The sequence below is a fragment of the Dama dama genome, chromosome 7 (assembly GCF_033118175.1).
Source record: "Dama dama isolate Ldn47 chromosome 7, ASM3311817v1, whole genome shotgun sequence".
Lineage (NCBI taxonomy): Eukaryota > Metazoa > Chordata > Mammalia > Artiodactyla > Cervidae > Dama > Dama dama.
In genome coordinates, this window is record NC_083687.1 from 5,745,556 (window position 1) to 5,770,726 (window position 25,171).

General features: G+C 41.4%; 1 protein-coding gene across 2 annotated transcripts in view; it reads right to left on the reverse strand.

The window, feature by feature from the left end:
- The window catches only part of PRIM2 (DNA primase subunit 2), a 301,960-nt gene extending 277,420 nt beyond the window's left edge, over positions 1-24,540 (reverse strand). The window contains exons 1-5 of one of the 2 annotated variants that reach the window (XM_061146329.1): positions 24,265-24,540; positions 22,974-23,136; positions 21,090-21,193; positions 18,510-18,589; positions 16,881-17,001 (exon numbers count right to left, since the gene is read on the reverse strand). In XM_061146329.1, the coding sequence (XP_061002312.1) occupies positions 16,881-17,001; positions 18,510-18,589; positions 21,090-21,193; positions 22,974-23,127 (459 nt within the window). In that variant the 5' untranslated portion in view covers positions 23,128-23,136; positions 24,265-24,540. Of the gene's footprint in view, positions 1-16,880; positions 17,002-18,509; positions 18,590-21,089; positions 21,194-22,973; positions 23,137-23,788; positions 23,891-24,264 lie in introns of those variants that run through there. The other variant, XM_061146328.1, reaches the window with a different exon arrangement.
- Between the last annotated feature and the right edge of the window lie 631 nt (positions 24,541-25,171).

The following is a 25,171-nucleotide window of genomic DNA, read 5'->3' on the forward strand; positions in this document are numbered from 1 at the left end:
AAAAAAAGAAAAAAAAAAAAAAAAAACTACCTCTTTTGAAACACCTTCAGAAAACATGAGCAACACTTTACAATGTAAATGTTTAACTATATAAAATGTTAGAACACTAAAAATGATATTTAGTAAAATTAATTCTTTTAGGAGCTTAATATTAACTTATATATATAATATTATAAGACAATTAGGACATAGCTCTATATATGGGAAACTAGTTAATTTACAGTCATACATTTTTTTCAAGGGCAAAGTCACAGGCATGTACTCATCAACAATTAGAGTACAAGGAACCCTAGATTCCTTGTAAAAGTTACAGGAAATTTTTTTTAAAAGATGACTTTCTCGGGACTTCTCTGGTCCAGTGGTAAAGAATCCAGCTGCCAGTGCAGGAGAGGCAGTTCGATCCCTTGTCTAAGAAGATCCCATATGGCGCGGAGCAACTAAGCCCGTGTGCCACAGCTGTGGAGCCTGGGCTCTGGAGCCCAGGAGCCGCAATTGCTGAGCCCACGTGTCCCAGAGCCTGTGCTCAGCAACGAGAGAAGCCACCACGGCGAGAGGCCCACACAGCTCAGCACAGAGTGGCCCCGCTGGCCGCAGCCAGAGAAAAGGGCCAGCACAGTAAACCAATAAATAAAGTCACAAAGAAAGAGGAGACTTCCCCAAGTTATTCAAGACTGCTTGGAGCCCTACAGGCAATTCAACTCCAACATGCCTGCTTCACAATCTTGGAACATACAACTTACTTTCACACCCTAAGGCAAACGTGCCCTTCCATTAGGTTACTAATCTTCTCCCGCCCGTCCCCGTTAGGTGCGCAAGTCCACCAAGTACTAAGTGTGCCTAACCACTGCTGCCCCCTTCTCCAGGCCCCTCTGCACTCCCATCACAGGCAACGCCCCATCAGAAGTTCTGGGGAAGGCATCCATGCTTTTCACACGTGTTCTCTAGTGTGTCCTGTTCTTACATCTGTGTGTCCTGTCTCAGCTGTATCATCACACTCCCTACTGGCTAAAATTTATTCTGTGTCAAATCGAAAGATCAAAGATACACATATTTCTCCATTTTGCAGATACCACATTAAAATCATTTTGTCTTATTGGTAGGTTTATAATAACTTGTAAATATGTCACAGAGGGTAAGGCATGAAGAGAGTCATGTACATCACATGAATGGCTTTTTCATATTTTAAGTAAGAGAAAAAAGAGCTGACCACATATGATGGATGCACATTCCACAAGAGCTTAAGCAACCTGAATGAGGTCAACTAACAATATAATAAAGGCCAAAATGATCAGAAAACCATGTCCATCTCAAGGCCAACTTGCAAAAATCTAAGAAATAAGCATACGCAAGGGAACACCAAAAACTATCTTAAAATTCTACACACATAAAACTATTAAATCAATATAAAATCAAAGTTCCAATGCTAACTGGAAAAAAGCATTCAAAAGTCCTAATAAATTCGCATAACTGACATTTTCAATAACAAATGACAAATTAAATTTCAATTCATGTTCATTGAAAAGAAGTTATCTGCCAAAAATGACATAAAATAATGTCTACGATAGAAAAAATTCAGATTTCAAACTACGGGGGATAAGAAATTATAAATGTCAGATTCAGGATAAGGAAAGCTATTTTAAAATAAGCAAAAATAAGCAATTCAAAGTTTTACACATACTTGTTTTCAGTGTGTCAGGCAATAAGGGTAACAACCACACTTGCTTACTCTCAAAACCCTCACTCCCTGAACTTATTTGGCAACTGACCAACACATGTTCTCTTTACCATGAAGTGGAGTTTTCACCTGTGACCACAAAAGCCTCTCCAACCTGAATACTCAGCCTCCCTTTCCCTGCCACTCAACACTGTTCTCATGAACAGCATCCTGCCATTAGCCAGTGGCATTTCAAATCAAATGAAAAATATGATTGTCCTGAGAAGGTTTTTAAAAACATCAAGGTAAATTATAAGCTGCTATTAGACTCTGAAGTGCAGCAGCACAGGGACCCTTTGTCGGGGAGGCTGTCAGCTGTCAAAGCCTGACCTCTGCCTACCTAACTGGTCAGCTGAAAAAGCATTAAGAGAATCTGCTGCGCCTCCCCATTCACCTGCAATGTGACATGAGGTTGAGTCAATCAACTCCACAATGAGAGGCCCAAAACAGTCCCAACAGAGAGCAATATCTATTCACTTCTTATCCTTCCTAGAAATTTCAGATTGAAAATCCAAGTTGGCTACATGTAAGTGTAAGAATGAAAAATATCAGTTTTTCCTTGTGAATACTTCACATTAAAGTTTTCTCTTGTGTGTCATGAAGATTCAAAATCTTCCAGACATTAGAAAAGACTCAGATAACAAAGGACTGCAGGAGCCAGAAACAGAACCAAGGGTCCTACATCTGGTAACTGCTTCATCCTCACCTCCTCCTATTTTTATCCAATAAAACTACATCAGCCATAGCAAACTGAACAAAAACAAAACTTAAAATAAAAAACTATGCAACAAAATTATTTTTTGCATACATATTTCTCCACAAGAGCAAAAATAATGCAATTTAATTATAACACTGCATCTCCTCCTAACATAAAAACGTCACTGCAGTGTTAATGAAACAGAAGATGAAGAAATGCACACAAACACAGCACACAAGCACCTGAAGTCCAGGCAAATATAAGATGTGGCACAAGCAGCTATCCAGCTTCTGTGACACGAAAACCAAGAGAGCCTGTAGCTCTCCATCTTCTGCTGTTTCCTTCTGCCTCAACTTAGGCAAGAGTCTGTTATACACCAAGACCAGTTTATGTGATGAATTCTAACAACTTTTCCCTACTCCTTGCTTTATCCTGAGTCTAAAATCATGGATCCTGAGCCTAAAAGCATCACTGACCCGTTTTAACAAAGAGCAAGCCAAAATGCTAATCAAAGTGAGGAAAACGTTGGAAATTAGAAGGACTACAGCGATCGAGGGGCAAGCTCATCAACAGCCCCGGAGTTCAAGTGCCTTACCTGCCAGGAGGAGGTGCCAGGGAGGGACCCAGGGGAAGGGGGGACAGATCTCCACAAGGAGAGTGATGACAATCTGTCCCACGAGCAACTTTTCTCCAGGCCCCCACAACACCTTCTCACTCCACATGCCATGCATCCCTAACAACCACAAATACTTGATCAAGTTTTACCTACAGTGTTTATTTCAAAAAGAAAACATGTAATACTCTACACACCTCCATCCACAGTTCTGATAAACCGTGCTCTACCCCCTTGCCCCCCAGAGGACTAGCTCTAGCCTATCTACCCACCTAGAATCACTGAACTAGAAAAGCCAAACAGTCACCCAAGAAGCCAAAGCTACTTTTTAGAAACTGTATGGGGCCCTTGTCCACCATGATGTACAAATGTCAATAATAATGCCTCCCTTCAGCCAATCTTCCATTTTTATCCGTATTTCTACATCTTACTTTAATGTATATGTTTATTAAGATGTCCTTCAAATGGCATGGAGAATGAAACAGGAAATAAATAGTTATAGCAAACAGACTAGAAGCAACCAGAGTAGTATTAAAAACCAATCATGACTGGCAACACACTTGTTAAAAGTATGCATATATTTCCTATAAATTACTGTTTCCTAAAATAAAGACCCAAAATAGATTTAACTGTAGCAAAACATACCAATCTAATAACCTCAAAATTCTCCAACATATATGCATTTGCTGCCTCTGAACCCTCCTTAATATCACTAGCGAACATACATGTCAGCCACAGTACTAAACACGCCATACACTCTATCTCATTTAAACCTCATAAATTAGTGAAGTGGGAACTGTGATTATTCCCATTGTGAAGATGAGAGTGAAGTACACATTCAAAAATCACATAGCTAACTATCAAGTCTAGATTGACTTTATGCTACTTATAAACCAGCAAGTTCACCCATTACTGCTTAATGCAGGCTGACAGAAGACCCTTTGCGACCCCATGGTATACAGTCCATGGAATTCTCCAAGCCAGAAAACTGGAGTGGGTAGCCTTTCCCTTCTTTAGAGGATCCTCCCAACCCAGAGAATGAACCCAGGTTTCCCGCATTGCAGGCAGTTTCTTTACCAGCTGATCCACCAGGTAAGCCCAAGAATACTGAAGTGGGAAGCCAATCCCTTCTCCAGGGCATCTTCCTGATCCAGGAATCGAACCAGGGTCTCCTGCATTGCAGGGGGACTCTTTACCAACTGAGCCATCAGGGAAGCCCCAACAGAAGGTACAGGCTCCTGCATTAGAGACACGGAACTTTTATTACTCACATCACAGGAAGCAGCAAAAGAACCAGCATGTTTCTGTGGTTCTCCTCCCCACAAATTCCTCAACAGCATCATGACACAGCCCAGATAGATGCTTCAGTACAGTAAGCTTGCACTGCAGCTGAGAAGCCCCAACTGTATGTAACAGAAAGACATTATCTCATCTCTGGAGGCTGCCTGCTAAAAACACAGCTGTGAGAAATGGCCCAGGATCAGGACCCTGCAGTCCCGACATACCCAGCAAGGTGTGTAGGAGCAGAAGAGACCCATGGAGGGAGGCTTTTGCCCAACACTGATACATGCTGGACTGTTAGGCACTATTAATAAAATACATTCCAAAAGTTTAACTTTGTTCCCTAAATTTAAAACTGTAATAATTGAGATTGCTGAGGTTTCTGGTTAAAAATGACAAAATACTTACTTCCAATTTACTTTTTCATATCTCAATCATAAACGAATACAAAGAAACAATAACAAAATAATAATAGGGGACTTTAACACTCACTTAACATTAAAGGATGGACATGACTGAGCGACTAACACTTCCACGTCCACAAATCTTCCAGATAGAAACTCATTAAGAAAACACTGGCCTTCAGTAACACATATAAACAGATGAACTTAACAAATACAGAGAGAGCAATCCATCCAAAAGCAACAGAATACATTCTTTTCTGCTGCTGCTGCTAAGTCGCTTCAGTCGTGTCCAACTCTATGAGACCCCATAGACGGCAGCCCACCAGGTTCCCACCGGGGATTCTCCAGGCAAGAACACTGGAATGGGTTACCATTTCCTTCTCCAAGTGCACACAAAACATTCTCTAGGACAGATCACGTTCTAAGCCACAAAAGAGTTCCAAAAACATTAAGAAGACTGAACTCATATCCAGAAGACCACACCACTATGAGACTAGAAATCAACTACAAGAAAAAAAACTACCAAAAGAAAAATACATGGAGTCTAAACAACATGTTACTGGACTTCCCTGCTGTTCCAGTGGTTAAGAAGCCACCTGCCAATGTAGGGGACATGGATTTGATCCCTGTCTGGGAGGATTCCACATGCCATGGGCCCACTAAATCCAAGCACCACAACCACTGAGCCTGCACTCGACAGCCTGCAAGCCGCAACTACTGAACCCACACTGAAGCCCACGTGCCCGAGAGCCCAGGCTGGCAACTAAAGAGCAGACCCCACCCACCCCAACTACAGAAATCCCGCCAACAGCTATGAGACCCAGTGCAGCCATAAACAAATAGACACATACATAATAAATACTTTAAAATTAATGAAAATATATGCTACTAAACAACCAATGGGTCACTGAAGAAATCAAGAGGAAGTCAAGTTACATGGAAACAAATGAAACAGAAAGACAATAATCAATCAAAAATCTATGGGATGCAGCAAAAGCAGCGCTCAGAGGGAAGTTTACAGTAACATAAGCCAACCTCAAGAAACAAGAAAAGGGACATCCTTGGTGGTCCAGTGGTTAAGAATCGGCCTTCCAATGCAAGGGACATGGGTTTGTCCCTGACAGGGGAACCAAGACCCCAGCTGCTGTGGGACAGTGAAGCCCACGCATTGCCACTACAGAGCACACACTCTAGGCACACACCACACCAGGAAGCGCGTGCACTCTGAGACCACGGGCCACAGCGAGACAGGGGCCTGCACACCGCAGAAAGAGCCCACATGCCTCAACCAACAGCAGACACAGCCAAATACATAAACAAAAACTAAGAACAAAGAAGAAAAATCTCAAACAACTTAACCTCACACCTAATGGAAGTAGAAAAAGAAAAAAAAACTCAATCAGTAGAAAGAAAGACATAATAAAAATCAAAGCAAAAATTAATGAAATAGAGACTAACTTAAAATCAGAGAAGATCAATGAAACTAAGAACTGGTTCTTTGAAAAGATAAAAAAAAAATGAACAAACCTTTAGCTAGACTCATCAAGATAGAAAGAACTCAAAATATTAAGTGAAAAAGGAAAAATTACAATGTCACAGAAACACAAAGGATCATAGGTGATTACTACAATTATACACCAATAAAATGGACAATGTAGAAAGAATGGACATATTTCTAAAAATGTACACTCTCCCAAGACTGAATCAGGAAGAAATAGAAAAATGTGAATAGGCCAATTGTCAACATTGAAACTGAAACAGTAATCAAAAATCTCCCACCAAATAAATGTCCAGGACCTGATGGCAACACTAGTTGGAGCACACCAAAGATTTAAAGGACACCTAAAATCTATCCTTCTCAAACTACTCTGAAAACTGAAGAGGAAGAAACACTTCCAAACTCATTCAATGAAGTCCACATTACTATGATAGCAAAACCAGACAAACACATCACACACACACACACACACACACAAAAAAAATCACTGATAAACACAGGTACAAACATCCTCAACAAAACACAAGCAAAACAAATTCAACAATACATTAAAAGGAAAATATACTATGAACATATAGGATTTACCCCAGACATGTAAGGATGCTTCAATATCTGCAAATCTATTAGGTGTGATGTGAAACTAACAGAGAATAAAAATCATATGATCATCTTAGATGCTGAAAAAGCTTTTGACAAAATTCAAAAACCACTTATGGGAAAAACACTCAACAAGAGGGAATAGAAGGAATATCCCTCAACATAAAGGCCAGATATGACAAATCTACAGCCAACATCAAACTCAACAGTGAAAAACTGAAAGCATTTCCCTTAAGATCAGGAACAAGACAAGTGAGCCACTCTCAACTCTCATTCAACGTAGTATTGAAGTCTTAGTTACAATAATCAGACAAAGAAAAGAAATAAAAGGAATTCAAATCAGAAAGAGAAGTAAAACTGTTACTGTTGACAGATGACATGATACTATATACAGAAAATCCTGAAGAGACCACTATAAAACTATTAAAACTAATAACGAATCTTGTAAAACTGCAGGATACAAGATTAACATACAGAAATCTGTTGCATTCCATACACTAACTATGAACTATCAGAAAGAGGAATTAAGAAAACAATCTCATTTACAACTGCACTCACAAGAACAAAATATCTAAGAGAGAAAATCTAACCAAGGAAGTAAAAGACTTTTACTCAGAAAACTTTAAGATACTGATCAAAGAAACTAAAGACGACATAAGCAAATGGAAAGATAAAGCATGCTGATGGACTAGAAGAAATAATATTGTTAAAATGATCACACTGGGCTTCCTCGATGGCCCCGTGATTAAGATTTCACCTTCTGGTTCAGGGGACACAGATTCCTTAGACCAGGAAGATTCCACATGGCATAGGGTAGCTGAGTCCGTATACTACAACTACTAAGCCAGCATTCTAGAGCCCAGGAGTTGCAACTACTTAGCCCATGTGCTGCAACTACTGAACCTCATGTGCCCTAGAACCCATGCTCCACAACAAGAGAAGCCATCACAAGAAGACTGCACACCACAACAAAAAGTAGCCCTTGCTTGATGCAACTAGAGAAAGCCTGCACACAGCAACAAAGACCCAGTGCAGTCAAATAAATTTTTTTTTTAATGACCTTACTACCTAAGGCAATTTACAAGGTCAGTGCAATTTCTATCAAAATACAAATGGCATTTTTCACAGCACTAAAACAAATAATTCTAAAATCCATGTGGAAATACAGAAGATCCCAAATAGCCAAAACAATCTTAAGAAAGAAAAACAAAACTGGAAGAATCATACTCCCTGATTTCAAACTATACTACAAAGCTACAGTAATCAAAATAGTATGATACTGGTGCAAAAGGAAATACATTATATCAATGGGACAGAATAGCAAGCCCAGAAATAAATCCATACTTATGTGGTTAATTAATCTAAAACAAAGGTGTCAAGAATATAAAATAGGGAAAAGGCAGCCTACTCAATAAGTGGTGTTGAGAAAACTGGATAGGTACAAAAAGAATCAAATTGAACTACTCTCTTGCACCAGACACAAAAATAAACTCAAGATGGAATTAAAGACATAAATCGCCAATAGGCACATGAAAAGATGCTCAGCATCACCACTCATCAGGGAAACGCATATCAAAACCAAAAGGAGATGTCACCTCACACTTGTCAGGATGACTATCATTAAAAAGACAACAAATAACAAGTGCTGGTGAGGAGGTGCAGAAAAGGGAGCCCTGGTACACTCTTGATGGGATTGATTGTAAATTGGTGCAGCCACTATGGAAATCCGTATGGAAGTTCTTCAGTAAACTAACACTAGAATGTCCATCATCCAGCAATTTCACTTATGGGTATTAGCCTGAAGAAAACAAAAACACTAATTCAAAATGATACATGCGTTCCAATGTTTACTGCAGCATTATTTACCTTAATCAAGATATGAAAAAAACCTAAGTATCCACTGATAAAGGAATGAATAAAGAAGATATGGTATGTTTGTTTATGTGTGTGTGTGTGTGTGTACACACAACAGAATTATTACTCAGCCATTAAAATAATGAAATCTTGTCATTTGCGACAATATGATGGACCTACAGGGTATTATGCCAAGTGAGATAAGTCAATCAGAAAAACAAACACGCTATGACCTTATTTACATGTGAAATCTAAAAAACAAAACAAAAAAAGAAAACAAAATGAAAACAGACCTATAGACACAGAGAACAAACATATGTTTGCCAAAAGGCAGTGAGCAGAAGGTAGGTGAAAAAGGTAAAGGAGATTAAGAAGTACAAATCTCCAGTTTAAAACAATAAGTCACAGGGATATGATTAAGGAATATAGTCAATAATGTTGTAATAACTTTTGGTAACAAATGGTTACTTGACATCATGGTGATCATTTCATAATGCATGCAAATCACATCATTATGTAGGACTCCTGAAACTAACCTAACACTATACATCAACTATACTACAACTCAAAAGAAAAAACAAGAACACACATCTTGAATCAGTAACTTAAACTTCTACCTTAAGAAACTACATGGGGAGAACAAACCAAACCCTAAACAAACAGAAGGAAAACAGTAATAAAAATTGTTAACTGATAATAATACAGAGTATAAGGAAGAGAAAAACAAGAGAAAAATCAACAAAACCAAAAGTTATCTGAAAAGATCAATAAAATTGACAACTGTACTTAAATGATCAAAAAAAAAAAGATTTAAATTACTAAAATCAGGAATGAAAGAGAAGGTATCATAAACAATCTTTAGAAATGAAAAGGATTATAAAGGGACAGTAACTGGAGAGTTCTTTGGTTTTGAAAAAGGTCCTACTTTCCACCTACCCCTACACTGGTAGAGGAAAATAGATTTAATCATGTATCTTGTGGGGTTTTTTCCCTACAGGAAATCATATTAAGGGTAAGTGCCAGATTTAATAAAATTATTTGCAAGAGGTTTGATGAGAATTTAATAAGAATATCTCACTTTTGACAGAATTGCCTGTGTCTGACAGCTACATTCTAAGTTTGTTTTGTTTTTTCGCTGCACTGGGTCTTCACTGCTGTATGAGGGCTTTTTCTAGTTGCAGCACACAGGCTTACGACAGGGGCTTCTCTTGTTGTGGAGCACAGGCTAGGGTGTGCAGGCTCAGTGGTTGTGGCACAGGGGCATCAACAGTTACCCTGCTGTATGTGGGATCCTAGTTCCTGCACCAGGGATCGAACCCATGTCCCCTGCATCAGCAGGCAGATTCTTAACCACTGGACCACCAGGTAAGTCCTGTGTTATAAGTTTTGATTAGTGGCTTTGGTTAGAAATCTGGGCTCCCAACAAGTTCCAAGCTCAGAAAGATGCTTGTAGGATCAGAGCCGGCCTTCTGGCTACAGCTTTTGAATAGCGGTAGCTTTATATTGGGTTTCCCTGGTGGCTCAGTGGTTAAAGAACCCACATGCCACTGCAGGTTCGATCCCTGGGTTGGAAAGATCCTCTGGAGAAGGAAATGGCAACCCTCTCCAGTATTCTTGCCTGGAGAATCCTATGGAAAGAGGAGCCTGGCAGGCTACAGTCCATGGGGTCGCAAACAATCAGACACGACTGAGCAACTGAACAACAATAAGATGGGCTTCCCAGTTGGCACTAGTGGTAGGGAACGTGCCTGCCAATGCAGGACATGTAAGAGACACGGGTTTGATCCATGGATCGGGAAGATCCCATGGAGGAGGGCATGGCAACCCACTCCAGTATTCTTGCCCGGAGAATCCCATGGACAGAGAAGCCTGGGCTCTGGTGGGCTAAGGTCAACAGTGTTGTGAAGAGTCAGACATGAATGAAGGGACTTAGCACATGAACAACTATAAGCACCAGTTACATCATAGATGCAATGGACAAATCTCCAGAAAACAGGAATTACCATAACTGACTCAAGAAGTAGATAATCTGAATAAATCTGCAAGTAAAGAAAATGAATCAGTAATTTTAAAACACCCCACAAACAGAAGCCTAGACCTAGAAAGATCACTGGTAAATTCTACCAAATGTTTAAAATTTAAGACCAATCTTTCACAACTTATTCCCAAAAATAGAAGAAGAAACACTTCTCAATTCACTGTATGAGACCAATATTACCCTAACTTTTACACTCTCCTCTTTCACTTTCATCAAGAGGCTCTTTAGTTTTTCTTTGCTTTTTGCTATATGGGTGATGTCGTCTGTGTATCTGAGGTTATTGATATTTCTCCCGGCAATCTTGACTCAGGCTTGTGCTTCATCCAGCCCGGCATTTCACATGCTGTATTCTGCATAAAAGTTAAATAAGCAAGGTGTACAGCTTGATGTACTCCTTTCCCAATTTGGAACCAGTCCGTTGTTCCATGTCCAGTTCTAACAGTTGCTTCTTGATCTGCACACAGATTTTTCAGGAGGCAGGTAAGGTGGTCTAGTATTCTCATCTCTTGAAGAATTTTCCACAGTTTGTTGTGAGCCACACAGTCAAAGGCTTTAGCACAGTCAAGGAAGCAGAAGTAGACGTTTTTCTGGAATTCTCTTGCTTTTTCGATGATCCAACAGATGTTGGCAATTTGATCTCTGGTTCCGCTGCCTTTTCTAAAAACAGCTTGAACATCTGAAGTTCTCAGTTCACAAACTGTTGAAGCCTGGCCTGGAGAGTTTTGGGCATTACTTTACTAGTGTGTGAGATGAGTACAATTGTGGGGTAGTTTGAACATACTTTGGCATTGCCTTTCTTAGGGACTGGAATGAAAACTGACCTTTTCCAGTCCTGTGGCCACTGCTGAGTTTTCCAAATTTGCTGACATATTGAGTACAGCACTTTAACAGCATCATCTTTTAGGCTTTGAAATAGCTCAACTGGAATTCCATCACCTCCACTAACTTTGTTCATAGTGATGCTTCCGAAGGCCCACTTGACTTCACAATCCAGGATGTGTGGCTTGACGTGAGTGATGACACCATTGTGGTTATGACAATATTAATAAAATAAAGGACAAAGCCCTATGATCATTTCAACAGGTATAGAAAAAGCACAAAATCCCTTTCACAATGAAAATGTTCAATGAAAATTATAAATCTCAGTCTGTAAAGGCTATCTACAAAAACCCCAGAGCCAACGTCATTTATCTTAGTAACTGACTGAACGCTTTCACCCTAAAATCAGGCACAAGACAAGTACTTCCACTACTGTCACTTCTATTCAACACTGTACTGGAGATGCTAGCTAACGCTGTAAGGCAAAAGTAAATAGAAAGCATCCAGATTGAAAACTAAGGATTGTTTCTTTATAAGAGCCAACCTTCTAAGGAATCCACTAAAAACTGTCAGAATAAATGATTTTGTAAGGGCACAGGATATCAAATCAGTATACAAAAATCAACTGGATTTCCGTATGCTAGCAATGAACATTTCAAAAATGAAAGAAGCAACTATATCTACAATGACAGTAAAGAATAAAATACTGAGGTATAAATAAGTACATAATTTTGTTAAAAAAAATTAAAGCCCTCAAAAAACAGAAAAATATTCCCATGTTCATTGATCAGAAGACTTAATATTTAATACAGCATGCATGCACGCTTATTCGCTCAGTCATGTCTGACTCTGCAATCCCCATGGACCCCACCAGGCTCCTCTGTCCATGGGATTTTCCAGGCAAGAATATTGGAATGGGTTGCCATTTCCTATCCTAAGGGATTAAGATGGCAATACTGTCCAAATGGATCTTCATAGACCTCATAATCCCAACCTGAACCCCAGCTGGTTGGTAGAAACTAACAAGTTGATCCTAAAATTCATAAAATATAAAGAACCCAGAATAGTGAAAATAACCTTGAAAGAAGAACAAAGTGAGAAAATGCACACTACTGAATTTGAAATCATATTACAAAACTAGAGGAATCAATATTTAAGACCACATAGTACTGACATACGGAGAAACATGTGGGTGCCAAGTCACTTAGTCACGTCCAACTCTACAACTCCATGGACTGCCAGGCTCCTGTCACACAGCGCTAATAAAACTGAGTCCAGAAAAAAACTAATTTATGGCCAAATTATGACTTTTGACAAGAGTGAAAAGACAATTCAAAGACGTAAGAATAGCCATTTCAACAAATGATGCTAGGTCAACTTTATATCCACATGCAAAACAATGAAGCTGGGCCCCTACTTTACACCATACACAAAAATCAACTTAAAATGTAAACAGACCTAAAAAGAACAAAAACTATAAAACTCTTAGAGAAAACCATAGGCATAAACCTTAATGACCATCTGTTAAGCAAATCCTTAGAGCCAACAACAAAAACACAAATAACAAAAGAAAAAAGACAACTTACACTTCATCTACATTAAAAACTTTCATGTTGCAAATGATCCTAACAACAAAATGAAATGACAAGGACTTCTGTGGTGATTCAGTGATAAAGAATTTGCCTGGCAATGCAGGGACATGGGTCCAATCCCTGATCACGGAAGATTCTACACGGCAAGGAGCAACTAAGCCCGTGTGCTGCAACTACTGAAACCAGCACTTTAGAGTTCACAAGCTGCGTCTGCAAGCAAGTACTGAGCCTGTGTGCCACAAGTACTGAAATCCACATGCCTAGAGCTTCTGCTCTGTAGCAAGAGAAGCCACTCTAACAAGAAACCCACACACTGCAATAATGAAGAGTAGGAGCCTCTGCTCGCTGCAACTAGAGAAAGCCCGCATACAGCCATGAAGACCCAGTGCAACCATAAATAAATAATTTTTTTTAAAAATGACAGTCCTCAGAGTGGAAGAAAAAGATTTCTAATTCATAGAATTAGACCTTATAGTGGCTGTGTATTCAGAATATGTAAAGAATATGTAACAGGAAACCATAAAAAGGCAACTTAAATAAAAAATGGACAAAGGATACAAAGAGACATTTCTCCAAACAAAATATACAAATAACCAATAAGTACATGAAAAGATGCTCAACCTCATCAGTCACTATGAAATCAGTCACAGACGAAAATCAAAACCACAATGACGTATCACTTCACACCCACCAGGATGACTATAATCAAAAAAAAGACAGAAGCAACTGCTATAGAATGTAAAGAAACTAGAAACCTAACAAACTAGTGAGATGTACAATGATGCAGCCCCTCCAGAAAAGTTTGGGAGTTCTTCCAAAGTTTAAATATAGAATTACTCTATGACCTAACAATCCCACTCCCAGGTGTATATCTGGAACAAATAAAAAGATATCCACACAAAAATGTGTAAGCAAATATTCACTGCAGCATTATTCAGCATAGCTAAAATGCTGAAATAATCCAATGTCCATCAACTTCTGAAAAGAGAAATGACTATAAAATGAATGAAGTACTGATATATGCTACATATACAACATGGATGAAACCTGGAAATATTATGCTATGCCCATTCACATATACAACATAGATGAAACATGAAAATATTATGCTAAATGAAAGAAGCCAGTAACAAAAGACCACAAGTTATATGAAATGTCCATTTATACAAAATGCCCAGAATAGGCAAATTCACAAAGACAGCAGGTTAGTTGTTGCCAAGAGATGACAGAGTGACAAACTGAGAATGACGACTAGTGGGCACAGCTTTCTTTTTTAGGGTAATGAAAATGTTCTAAAATTAGATGGTGATCCAACTCTATGATCATATTAAAAAGCCAACAAATTGCACACTTTAAGAGTGAAGTTCAAGGTATGAAAACTCTATCTCAGTAAAGCAATTATAAAAAAGTATACTTGTGATCTCACTTATATGTGGGATCTAAAAAAGTTGAACTCAGAAACAGAACAGGACAATGGCTGCCAGGGGCTGGGCAGCAGAGAAGATGAGAAGATACTGGTGGAAGGGCACAAACATCCAGTTACAGGAGAAATGGGCTCCAGAGATCTCATGATAGCATGGGGCTACAGCTAAGAGTTCTGCACTGAGCACTTCAAAGTGGCTATGAGTGGATTCTAAACGTTCTCATCACCACCACAACGAAAGAGTAATTATGTGAGATTGCTGAACACTGAAGAATTGATGCTTTTGAACTGTGGTGTTGGAGAAGACTCTTGAGGGTCCCTTGGACAGCAAGGAGATCCAACCAGTCCATCCTAAAGGAAATCAGTCCTGAGTATTCACTGGAAGGACTGATGCTGAAGCTGAAGCTCCAATACTTTGGCCACCTGATGTGAAGAACTGACTCAATGGAAAAGACCTGATGCTGGGAAAGACTGAAGGTGGGAGGAGCAGGGGATGACAGAGGATAAGATGGTTAGATGGCATCACCGACTTGATGGACAAGAGTTTGAGCAAGCTCCAGGAGTTGGTGAGAGACAGAGAAGCCTTGTGTGCTGCAGTTCATGAGGTTGCAAAGTCAGATACAACTGAGTGACTGAACAGAACTGACCTCACGTAATATGCTATGTAAGGATCTGTTAACTATCTTTATAGCAGTAAACATTTCACAACATACACATATATCAGATCATCACACTGTGTACCTTAAACTAACACAACATTAATATATCATCATATTTCAATAAAGCTGGGGGAAAAAAGACACACCATTAATACTATTTACATAAGGCAGGAAGCCACATTGATTCTTGCTGCAGTGGGCACATCCACTTCTCAGTAGGATAATTCCTTCACGTACTCCTATTTCTACTTTTTTACTTTATTTGGCCTGGAGTCATCCATTTTAATGCCCAAATACACACCACGTAATACTATTTACACAAAGTTCAAAGACAGGCAGAATCATTCATGATATTAAGAGTTAGGACAGTGATTATCAGAGGGAGATGGGGTGGTAAATGCAAGGAGACACAAGGCAACACCAGGTGACCGCAAGATTCTCTTCCTTAACCTTCATGATACTTCATGGAGCTAGACAGTTATGACTTATGCAGTTTTCTGTGTATGTTATACTTCAGTAAAAAAGTTTTTAAAAAAACAAACAAAAAATTCTACCTGACCTATTAAGACAATCTAGAATAAACACAATCTCAAAAATACTTCTTCTCTATGACCTACCAAAACCATAATTTCAACAGCAAAAAAAAAAACAAAACTATTTTTAATATGAGAAGATCAATGAACTATAACTGATATTCGCAGTAACAGACTTCACTAAAGATCAGAGCTCTAAGCAGAGTGGAGAGCACGTGGGCTTTGGGTGAGACAGTACTGGGACCGATATTCTTCTCTGTCTGAGCAGACGTCACAAGAAACCTCACAGGCTTCTTGGAAGTGAGTGAAACGCTGGACAGTGCCTTGCTCACAGGTGACACACTAAATGTCCACCAAAGGCTTATGCATTTCTCTTCACACATCTCCTTCCCCCCAAAGCAGGAAGCCACACTGGTTCTTGCTGCAGTGGGCACATCCATGTCTCAGCAGGACAGTTCCTTCAATTACTCCAATTTCTACTTTTTTACTTTATTTGGCCTGGAGTCACCCATTCTAACGCCCAAATACAGTCCTGACCATCCTACTTCCATCTAACTGCTCTAAGTTTCCCAAAACAGAATTTTTCTTTCTTCCCACTACAGCACAGGCCCCCATAAAAGACATAAATTCTGTTTCTATCCACAATAATTATCCTTGCTAAAAATATACCCAACATTTCTTCTTTCTTATATAATTCCTTCATGTAACTCATTCAGATCTGTCTACAAAATTATACCTTAGAACTATTCAGAGATTTTGCTGACAAATGACTTATAAAATAAAGTATTATCCACCCTAAAACTCACCGCTGGAAATAAGCACTACCACTTCTCTGTTTTCTTTGGAATATTACGAGCTTTAAATTTTTGGCCTAGAAGATTCTGGTTAAAGATGAACTTTTATAAATTAAACCTTTTTGTGCTTTCATAAATCACATACTTAATACAGTAACTAAATAAATGTGACACTCTGATACTAAGGAGCCCCTTTTCTTCTAGTCATGGAAGAGAAAGGTTCACTTTGTGCGAAGCCAGCAGCTGTTTTTTCAGGCGAGTCCTCAGGAAGAAAATGTAAAGAGAACAAACTCCACATATTAATACCAGCACTGAAGGTCAAGGGAGGTGACAACAACTGGAAAGACTATAAAAACATACTTACAGCCTCAAACTGTAAATGGCTATCCTTTAAGAAACTCTGAATTTTGTCCTTGGGTAAAATACTGAATCGAAATCGAAGGAGATCCATTTCTTGTTGAATAAACCAGCGCCTAAGATCTTCACTAAAACAGAGACAAGAAAACTGTAAGTGAAAAGTTCAAAGACAATTTTAAAAGTCCACTGATGATTAAATCCAAGAAATTTCTATGAAACAACATTTAAAGGTGAGCAAGAGGCCAACAGACTGAAGTTCTTTAACAGCATCAAGCTCTCTACTATGGTAAGAGTGTGAATACAGGTGACATGCCACAGTCTCCCAGGACTGAGTAGAATATGGGGAAGAAAGATGTTTTGAACATAATTAAAAGAATTAAATACAGAGTCTAGCTGCATTATCATCAAATAACAAAATACTACACTTCGTTTAACCTAACTGCAAAGTATTTGTTTACATCAGAAAATGGAGTATCCCTCCTGTTAATGCCAAATAAACATCAAAAGTTTTTAAAGGTAATTTTACCTCTGAATAGATTATGATCAGATAAACTCTGCAAAGTAAACCTTGCTTATAGCTTTAGAGTTTATAACTTCACAAAATTTAATATGCATTAAGATACCTCAATTTTTTAAAAGTCAACATTTGTTACTGTTTAGTCACTAAGTCGTGTCCCACTCTTTCGAAACCCATGCACTGCGGCCTGCCAGGTTCCGCTCTCGATGGGATTTTTCCAGGCAATAATAATGGAGTGGGTTGCCATTTCCTTCTCCAGGGGATCTTCCCCATCCAGGGATCAAATCCACATCTCCTACACTGCAGGAGGATTCTTTACCACTGAGCCACCAGAGAAGTCCCAAAAGTCAATATATAACATTAATTTATAAGACAGATGGGCATTATTGTTGTTATAAAATAATTAAGCTACTCCATGTAAAATATGATTTCTTTCCTCAAATGACTTTCACATTGTCAGCAATTCACTTATTGCATAAATTGCATAACCTGCATATGCTTTTTTAACAAAAGAAAAACTCTAGGCCAAAGCTGGTCAATAATTTCTCAGTCATTATCTTGGGATAGTAAATAATTCAAGATTCCCATTTGATAAGCCTATTGCCAAAAAAGAAACAGAAAAGAAACATAGTAAGTATGCAATGTAGCCAAAATAAATATAAGAAAAAACACAGTGTAAAAAAAAAAAAAGCAACCAACTCCTTCCTCTGGGTGGCACTACTGACTTCTAAGAAACTACCAAAGGAAAAGATCTTAATCTAATGGACACCAGCCCATACAAGTCAACTGCTAAAACCTGTGCAGATTCAAGTATGTGTTTGATTCCAAAATCCTTCTTCCTAATGAAATCACCTCTAATTTTAAATCCTAAATGAAGAATCCCTCCCATAAAGTAAAAAGCATTTTAATAGGCAAAATCTGCAAAAATTTTATTTTTTTATTTTTTTAGTCAACAACTTGTTTCAAACAATTCACTGCAATAGCGTTCAGCCCATGAACCACTGGTTTCTGAGGTCATCCTGGGATTTCCTACGATGCGTACAATACCTGTCAGCCCTCCTGCACCAGTTTATAGCCCAAGAAGTCAGATTTGACTGTGGAACACAAAGGTATACTCACGACTGGCAGTAAGCAAGGCGCAAAATAAAGTGAGAAATGTGATCTTTTCTCCGAGGTTCGTATTCATCTTCCAAGCTTTCCTGAAAAACAATGGCAAATGAAGAAAATAAATGCAGAACAGTGAAAGGTGTAAAGAATTACTGAGTCAGCATAAGCCAATGGTGAAGCAGAAGTTCAATAACACAGATTTCATAATATGCTCCCCAGGATGAGTATCATTTTACTTAGGTTGACAACTGGGTGAAACACAACTGAACACCACCACCTCCTGGGTTTGGATCCCACTATTTTCTTCCTCCTCTAACTTTCCTTCTCGTTCAGCCTACTCCCAGCCACTCACTTCTTTCACCACTTCCCAGATAAACCCTCAACTATTTTCACGGCAAAACCTAGATTCTAAACAAATTCAAAGCTCTATACTCTGCAGTCCTGTTCCCAAAATGCTGAAAACTTCTGGGGAAAAAATATAAAATTATAGGAATTTGGAACATTAAAAATTCACAGTCTCTACCCTGAACAGGTCGCAAAGAGTCGGACATGACTGAGCGACTGAACAAAACCTCAACTGGACCTTTATCAACACCCAGGAATCTTTTTTTTTAATATATATATCTTATTGAAGTATAGTTGACTTACAACATTTCAAGTGCACAGCAAGGTGATTTAGTTACACAAATACACATATATTATTTTTGAAATTATTTTCCATCATGTGTTATTACAAGATATTAACTATAGTTTTCTATGCTATACATAAACCTTTGTTGCTTGTTGCATATCTACTTTTTAATTAGAAATCTAGCATTCTAGTCATACTAAGTCAAACAAGTAACACCAAGAAATCCTTCCTCAAGTTCAACAGTCAGAGCAAACATGTCCTGAGCACTCCCGATGTACCAGGCACTGTTATAAGCATTTTTAATCCATTAACCCACATAATCCTTTGAAAGCCCCTAGGAGGAGGGCACCACTATATCCCTATTTTAAAGATGAGGAAACTGACTTTGTTCCAGGTCACAAGCCTGTAAGCAGCAAAGCTGGGATCTGGCCCCATACCCATTCCTTCCTCCATTTCAGGACAGCTGTTTTGATCTTCACTAGGTGGCCAGTGCTCCCCAATACACCACCGTCTCCTCTTCTCATCACAGGACCTCACCTACTTTACAAAAAGCAAAGGCCTCAGACCGACTCCTCAGCCCAAACTCCTGCCACACTGTGTGGTACTGCCTTCCCCACTATCCCTACTGACAGATCTCTCTCCCTCCTCCTACACACAGCTGATCCTACATAGAAACTCCACAGCCTACCTGCTGCTGCCTCCTAAGAACCGTGACTAATTAAAGTTCTCCCTAAGTATCTACAATCACCCTCTCTTCTCTTCCAGATCTTTCTGCTCAACTTAGAAATACGTTCAAATATATGCTGTCATGTGTATGTGTGTATCTTTTCCCCTCGCATTTTCCTACACTCAGACCTACCTCCCCCATCTTTTCAGCTAAACATGTTAGAAAAGGAAATATTCCACACTCACCTCTCACCTCTCTCCTCCAAACACTACCACTGTTCCACCTTCTGCCTGTCTACAAGTCCAGATCTGTTGCACACCCTGAAGCCCTCGAAATAGCTCCACATGCACCTCAGAGTTAAAACGAGAACTAAACTCAGTCTTCTTTCTAGTAAGACTTGCCTCCTCTCCTGTATATCCCACCATTCACCCAGCTGTCCTCACCAGAAACCCGAGTGTCATTCAGAACTCTTCTGTCCCTCCTCCTTGTACTCAATTTCTATAATCTTATGATTCCATCTTCTCACTATCTCTTCAATCAGTCCTCTTCACCGCATTCAATTTACTTGTCATCTCCAAGCTCCTGACTGGTGTTCCCCACTGATAATGACCCTGTCCATCTGCTGCTGACATTCATCTTCTCAAAATAAAAATGAGATCACATCCATTGAGATTCAGTCCCAGCACTATCTCATCTGGGAAGCCCTCTCCAACCTGAGCTAACTCTCTGTGCTTTTGGAGTTCCTCATTGTTATTTAGTCGTTAAGTCATGTCCCACTCTTTTGCAATCCCATGGACTGTAGCCCACCAAGCTCCTCTGTCCATGGGATTTCCCAGGCAAGAATACTGGAGTGGGTTTCCACTTCCATCTCCAGGGGATCTTCCCCACGCAGGGATAGAACCCATAACTCCTGCATTGGCAGGCAGATTCTTTACCACTGAGCCACCAAGACAGCAAAAGACAGTTTCTGGAGCACACATCAAATAACAGCATTTGTCTCCCTGACTGCACAGGACACATCTGGCAATATCTGGAAACACAGCCCAGAAGCCAGAGATGCCAATGACTCCCCTAAATGCACCATGGAATCATCAGGTCCCGAATGTCCACATTCCCAAGGTGGAGACACCCTGCCACACTGGAGTTTGACTGCATATCAATCACGCCTCGTGGTCGGTAGGTTCCTTCAGGAAGAGTCTTTTTTAAAGCCCTATGCATAATACAAGATCTTTCCCACGGTTACTACCAGTACATACACAAACTGGAGGACCATCTCTGTCCCTCTTTTACTTACTCTGTAGGAAAATTTGAGCTTCCGAAGCTCAGCCTCCAGCTTACTCTGATACTGTTCAGTTCCCTTCACGTAGCTCACACCAAGATTCTCAACTGATTTTAGCACTAGAAAAAATTTGAAAAACAGAAGGGGGGAGAAATGTATAAATGCAAGGTAATCTTAAAAAGCTAAATACAAGACAAATCTATGGATAGCAATTCCATAATTACTTTTTATGACAATACTTATGCTTCATTTTCTGCAAGCACATTATATAGGTTATATATGCTTATAAGAGGATAACCTCCAACCACATGCAGAAAATAACCACATCCCACAGCATAACCTCATACCAGGGATTCTCAACCGGAAAGGAGAGAGGGATGGGGACAATCACTGATATACTGAGCATCACTGCTGAGGGATGCACAAGTGTGTCAGCATGCACATCCATCCCTCGTGCGGAGCCGGTTGTGAGGCGGCTGCTTCACCAACTCAGCACAGACTCTTCAGAAGACAGCCCGCCCCTTCCTGATGAAGCAGAGAAGGAGAAGACACAGCAGTAAAGAAGCAAACGAGCCACTCTGACTAGATGCTTCGCTCTGTCCAAAGGCTCCTGAAGCCCCTGTCAACCGTTCCTCAGATGAATTCTTCTTCCATTGGTAGGAAAAGAGAGGTTAATTTGAGAATGAAAAACTTCTGAAATGAATCCTGAACATAAAGCCATGTCCAGCAGGAACCTCCATATTATGGTCTCCCAAACCAAACTCATTCTCTGCTCCTCTTCCTGCCACCCACCTCTAACAGCAGCATTTCTGCCCACCAGATCAGCCACCCTGGAACTTCAGCCCTCCCCACCCGATCCCCTGTTCCTCACACCCAAGTAGTCATCAAACCCTGTCACTTACACCTCCTTGGTATCCCTTCAATCTCTCCCTTCCTGTCCCTGCCTTACCATCTCACCTCCAGGGCCAAACCAAAGAGACCCTTTTCAACCATGGTCTTAACCTCTATGAGCCATCCCAGAACCCATGCTAAGCTTCCCAGAACCCGTTCTCCCTGTCCTTTACTCTTTCATTCAGCACAGATAATACAGGTACTCTGTACTAGCAATTCTCACCAGCTCCTCTAAGAATGACTAACAGTGTCTCACCTCTACTTCTGATCTTCCCATCAGGATACACTCTGGAATATAAACTCTGCAGGCAGTGCTATTGTTGCAGTTGACACCGAACTTATTTCTTTCTTCCACCAACACAGAGAAGACAAGCAGGCTCAAGAAAACTGCTACATCCTTCTTACACCCCAATATCACAGCGTGATATCATTATCACATTATCACACCCCAATATCATTAGCGTGGTACAAAACACCGTTGGTTACCCACAGCTCTCCATTCACCCTGAACTTGCCACCTTTACCTCCAGTGTGACACTCTCTGGTGCTTCCAACTCTTGCTTCAGACCATTATCTCAGCTTGCAAAAACCCTTCCCTTCCTCTCTATTGAGAAACTGCTACTCCTCCTTCAAGATCCAGGTCACAATTCAACTTCTCTTAAGTTTTACTTTATCAGACTAGATCAATCATTCCCATCTCTATGTTTCAATAACACCTCTACTAGAGCACTTAAAATACTAAACTATAATTACTGCTTTGGACTCCATGTATTAGAATACAGCTTCAACAAAGATGACAATTTCATTACTCAGCTCAAAATCCCTACCGCCTAGAATAAAGTGGCACTCAATAAATATGCACAGTACATGGAAAAAATGAATCAACAGCTAAATCTCAACGAAAAACCTCAGCAAATATTAGTTTAAAGAAGCAAATAAATTAATTTATCTCTACAAGGTATAAGTGAGGTTCTCAGGAACACATAAATTCAAATTCAAATCACTCACATTTAACTCTATCGATAGCCAACGTTTCAAATTCTGTCAAAGATACGTTTCCAGAAGGTGGCTGCAAGTAAAACTGAAGGCTATGTGGGTAGCAAGCATTCCTCTGGTCATCTGCCAACCTCGGTTTTCTCCGTTTTACTCCAGAAAACTCCATCTTGTTACCCTGGAAGCAAGCACAAAAAATGGTGGGAAATGGAGTTAAAAAACAAAAAATAACTCCACACACAAAGGAAAACAAAACTGATTCTGAAGAGCACGCACAACACGTTAAGAGTCGTGTCCCTGTCTTCCAGACCTTCGATAACACCGCTGGCACCGCGGTGCACAGGCGGTGGGGAGAGGTGAGCGCTGCGGAGACGCGGGCAGCGGTCCTGACTTCCCGCAACGTCCACAGCAGGGGACGCGGGCTGTTCTCCAGGCGTCTGCGCGCTCCGCCCTGACGGCTCGGAGCTCTCCAGGGTCAGGGTGAGATTGCCCGAGGGCTGCGACCCCGAACTCGGAGGAATGCGCTGGAGCTTCAGGCTAGGAACGCGACTCCGTGGGCTTCCTCCCTGACAACCCCTGAAAACTGACAGCTGTCTCTCAGGCGCCGCCCGTGGGAGCTCGTCTCCGGAGCGTCCAGCGGCGCCGAGTGACACGCCGCCTCCGCGGACCCTCAGGCAGTGCGGTCTGTCAGCCCCGGCACCCGCCTCCGCCTAGACAAGCTACCAGAACGGACTCGCGCCCTCCGCGCCCGCCGCTCTCCCCCTTCTCTAGGCTCGCACGCCTCAACGCCAGGGTTACTGTTCTTTGCAAACCCCGACGGCTTCTCTCACCTGCAACTACAGCAAACACAGACACACGGCGCGACAACCGCTTTTCTCAGATGGCGGGAGAGTTCGTACGGGACCGGAAGCGGAAATGGCTGGACTGAGGCGCCCGCCCTCTCCCCCAAGCCCGCCCAGTCCAGGCTCGCGCATGCTCAGTGGGGCGCTCTGGGGTCGGGCGGGGCCTCTGGATTTCTGTCCCAGGTACTACACTACTTAGCATGGCCGTGATAAGGCGCTGGACTAAAGCTCCAGTCTCTAGGATTCTCGGTTCGAATCCCACCGCTGCCAGATGAGTTTGGGCTTCCCTTGTGGCTCAGCTGGTAAAGAATCCGCCTGCAATGCGGGAGACATGGGTTCGATCCCTGGGTCGGGAAGATCCCCTGGAGAAGGGATAAGCTTCTCACTCCAGTGTTCTGGCCTGGAGAATCCCACGGACTACACAGTCGCAGAGTCGCACACGACCGAACGACTTTCACACTCACTGCTGCACTATGTGTGCGTCGGTCTGAGGGGTCGGCACCGGGTCAGCACCGGCTCCAGGCTGGGACCTTGGGTGATGGTCTCAGAGAGCCCGGCGAGCGGGAAGGCCGGCTCACCGCTCACAGAGGCGGCGGATAAGCAGCCTGCGTACCGCGGGGCAGTCCGCTTTTCTCCTGGCCGGCGGGCCCCGCGGGCACGGGTGTGCGTCCAGCTCGCCCCTTACGCACACTCGGTGCGCGAGCGCCCGCAGGGCACCCGCGTCGAGCCGGGACGCACGCCTTGAGCACGCGCACCCGGGGACTATCGGCGTCTGCGGAAGGAGATGGCGGGGCGCCAGGCGGCGACGGGAGTGGGGCGCGGGAGGCGACGGCCCCTTCTGTGCGCGGCAGAGTTTCGGAACTGAGGCCGCCAGGTGGCGGGTCTCGCTCACAAAAGAGGCCCCGGGAAGTTCCAGTCAAGGTAGGAGGGAGCCTTCAAGACGTTCAAGGTTTCGGAAATGCAGCCTGAGCCGAAACGATGTCAAGCTTCAGAGCACCTGCCCAGCCTGGGCCAAGCAGGCGTTGACCCTGACCTTGTACCAGGACGTGTTCTGAGGGACTTACATGTCAGTTCATTGTATTGCCATAACCCATTTAAAAGGCTCATTTCCCTGATGCTGGGAAAGATTGAAGGCGGAAGGAGAAGGGGAGGACAGAGGATGAGATGGTTGGATGACATCACCAACTCTATGGATATGAATTTGAGCAAGCTCCAGGACCTGGTGATGGACAGGGAGGCCTGGCGTCCATGGGATCACAAAGAGTAGGACACGACTGAACGACTGAACTGAAACATTTAATGTTCTGTTCTGTTCAGTTGCCAAGTTATTTCTGAATCTTTCCCAGCATCAGGGTCTTTTCCAATGAGTCG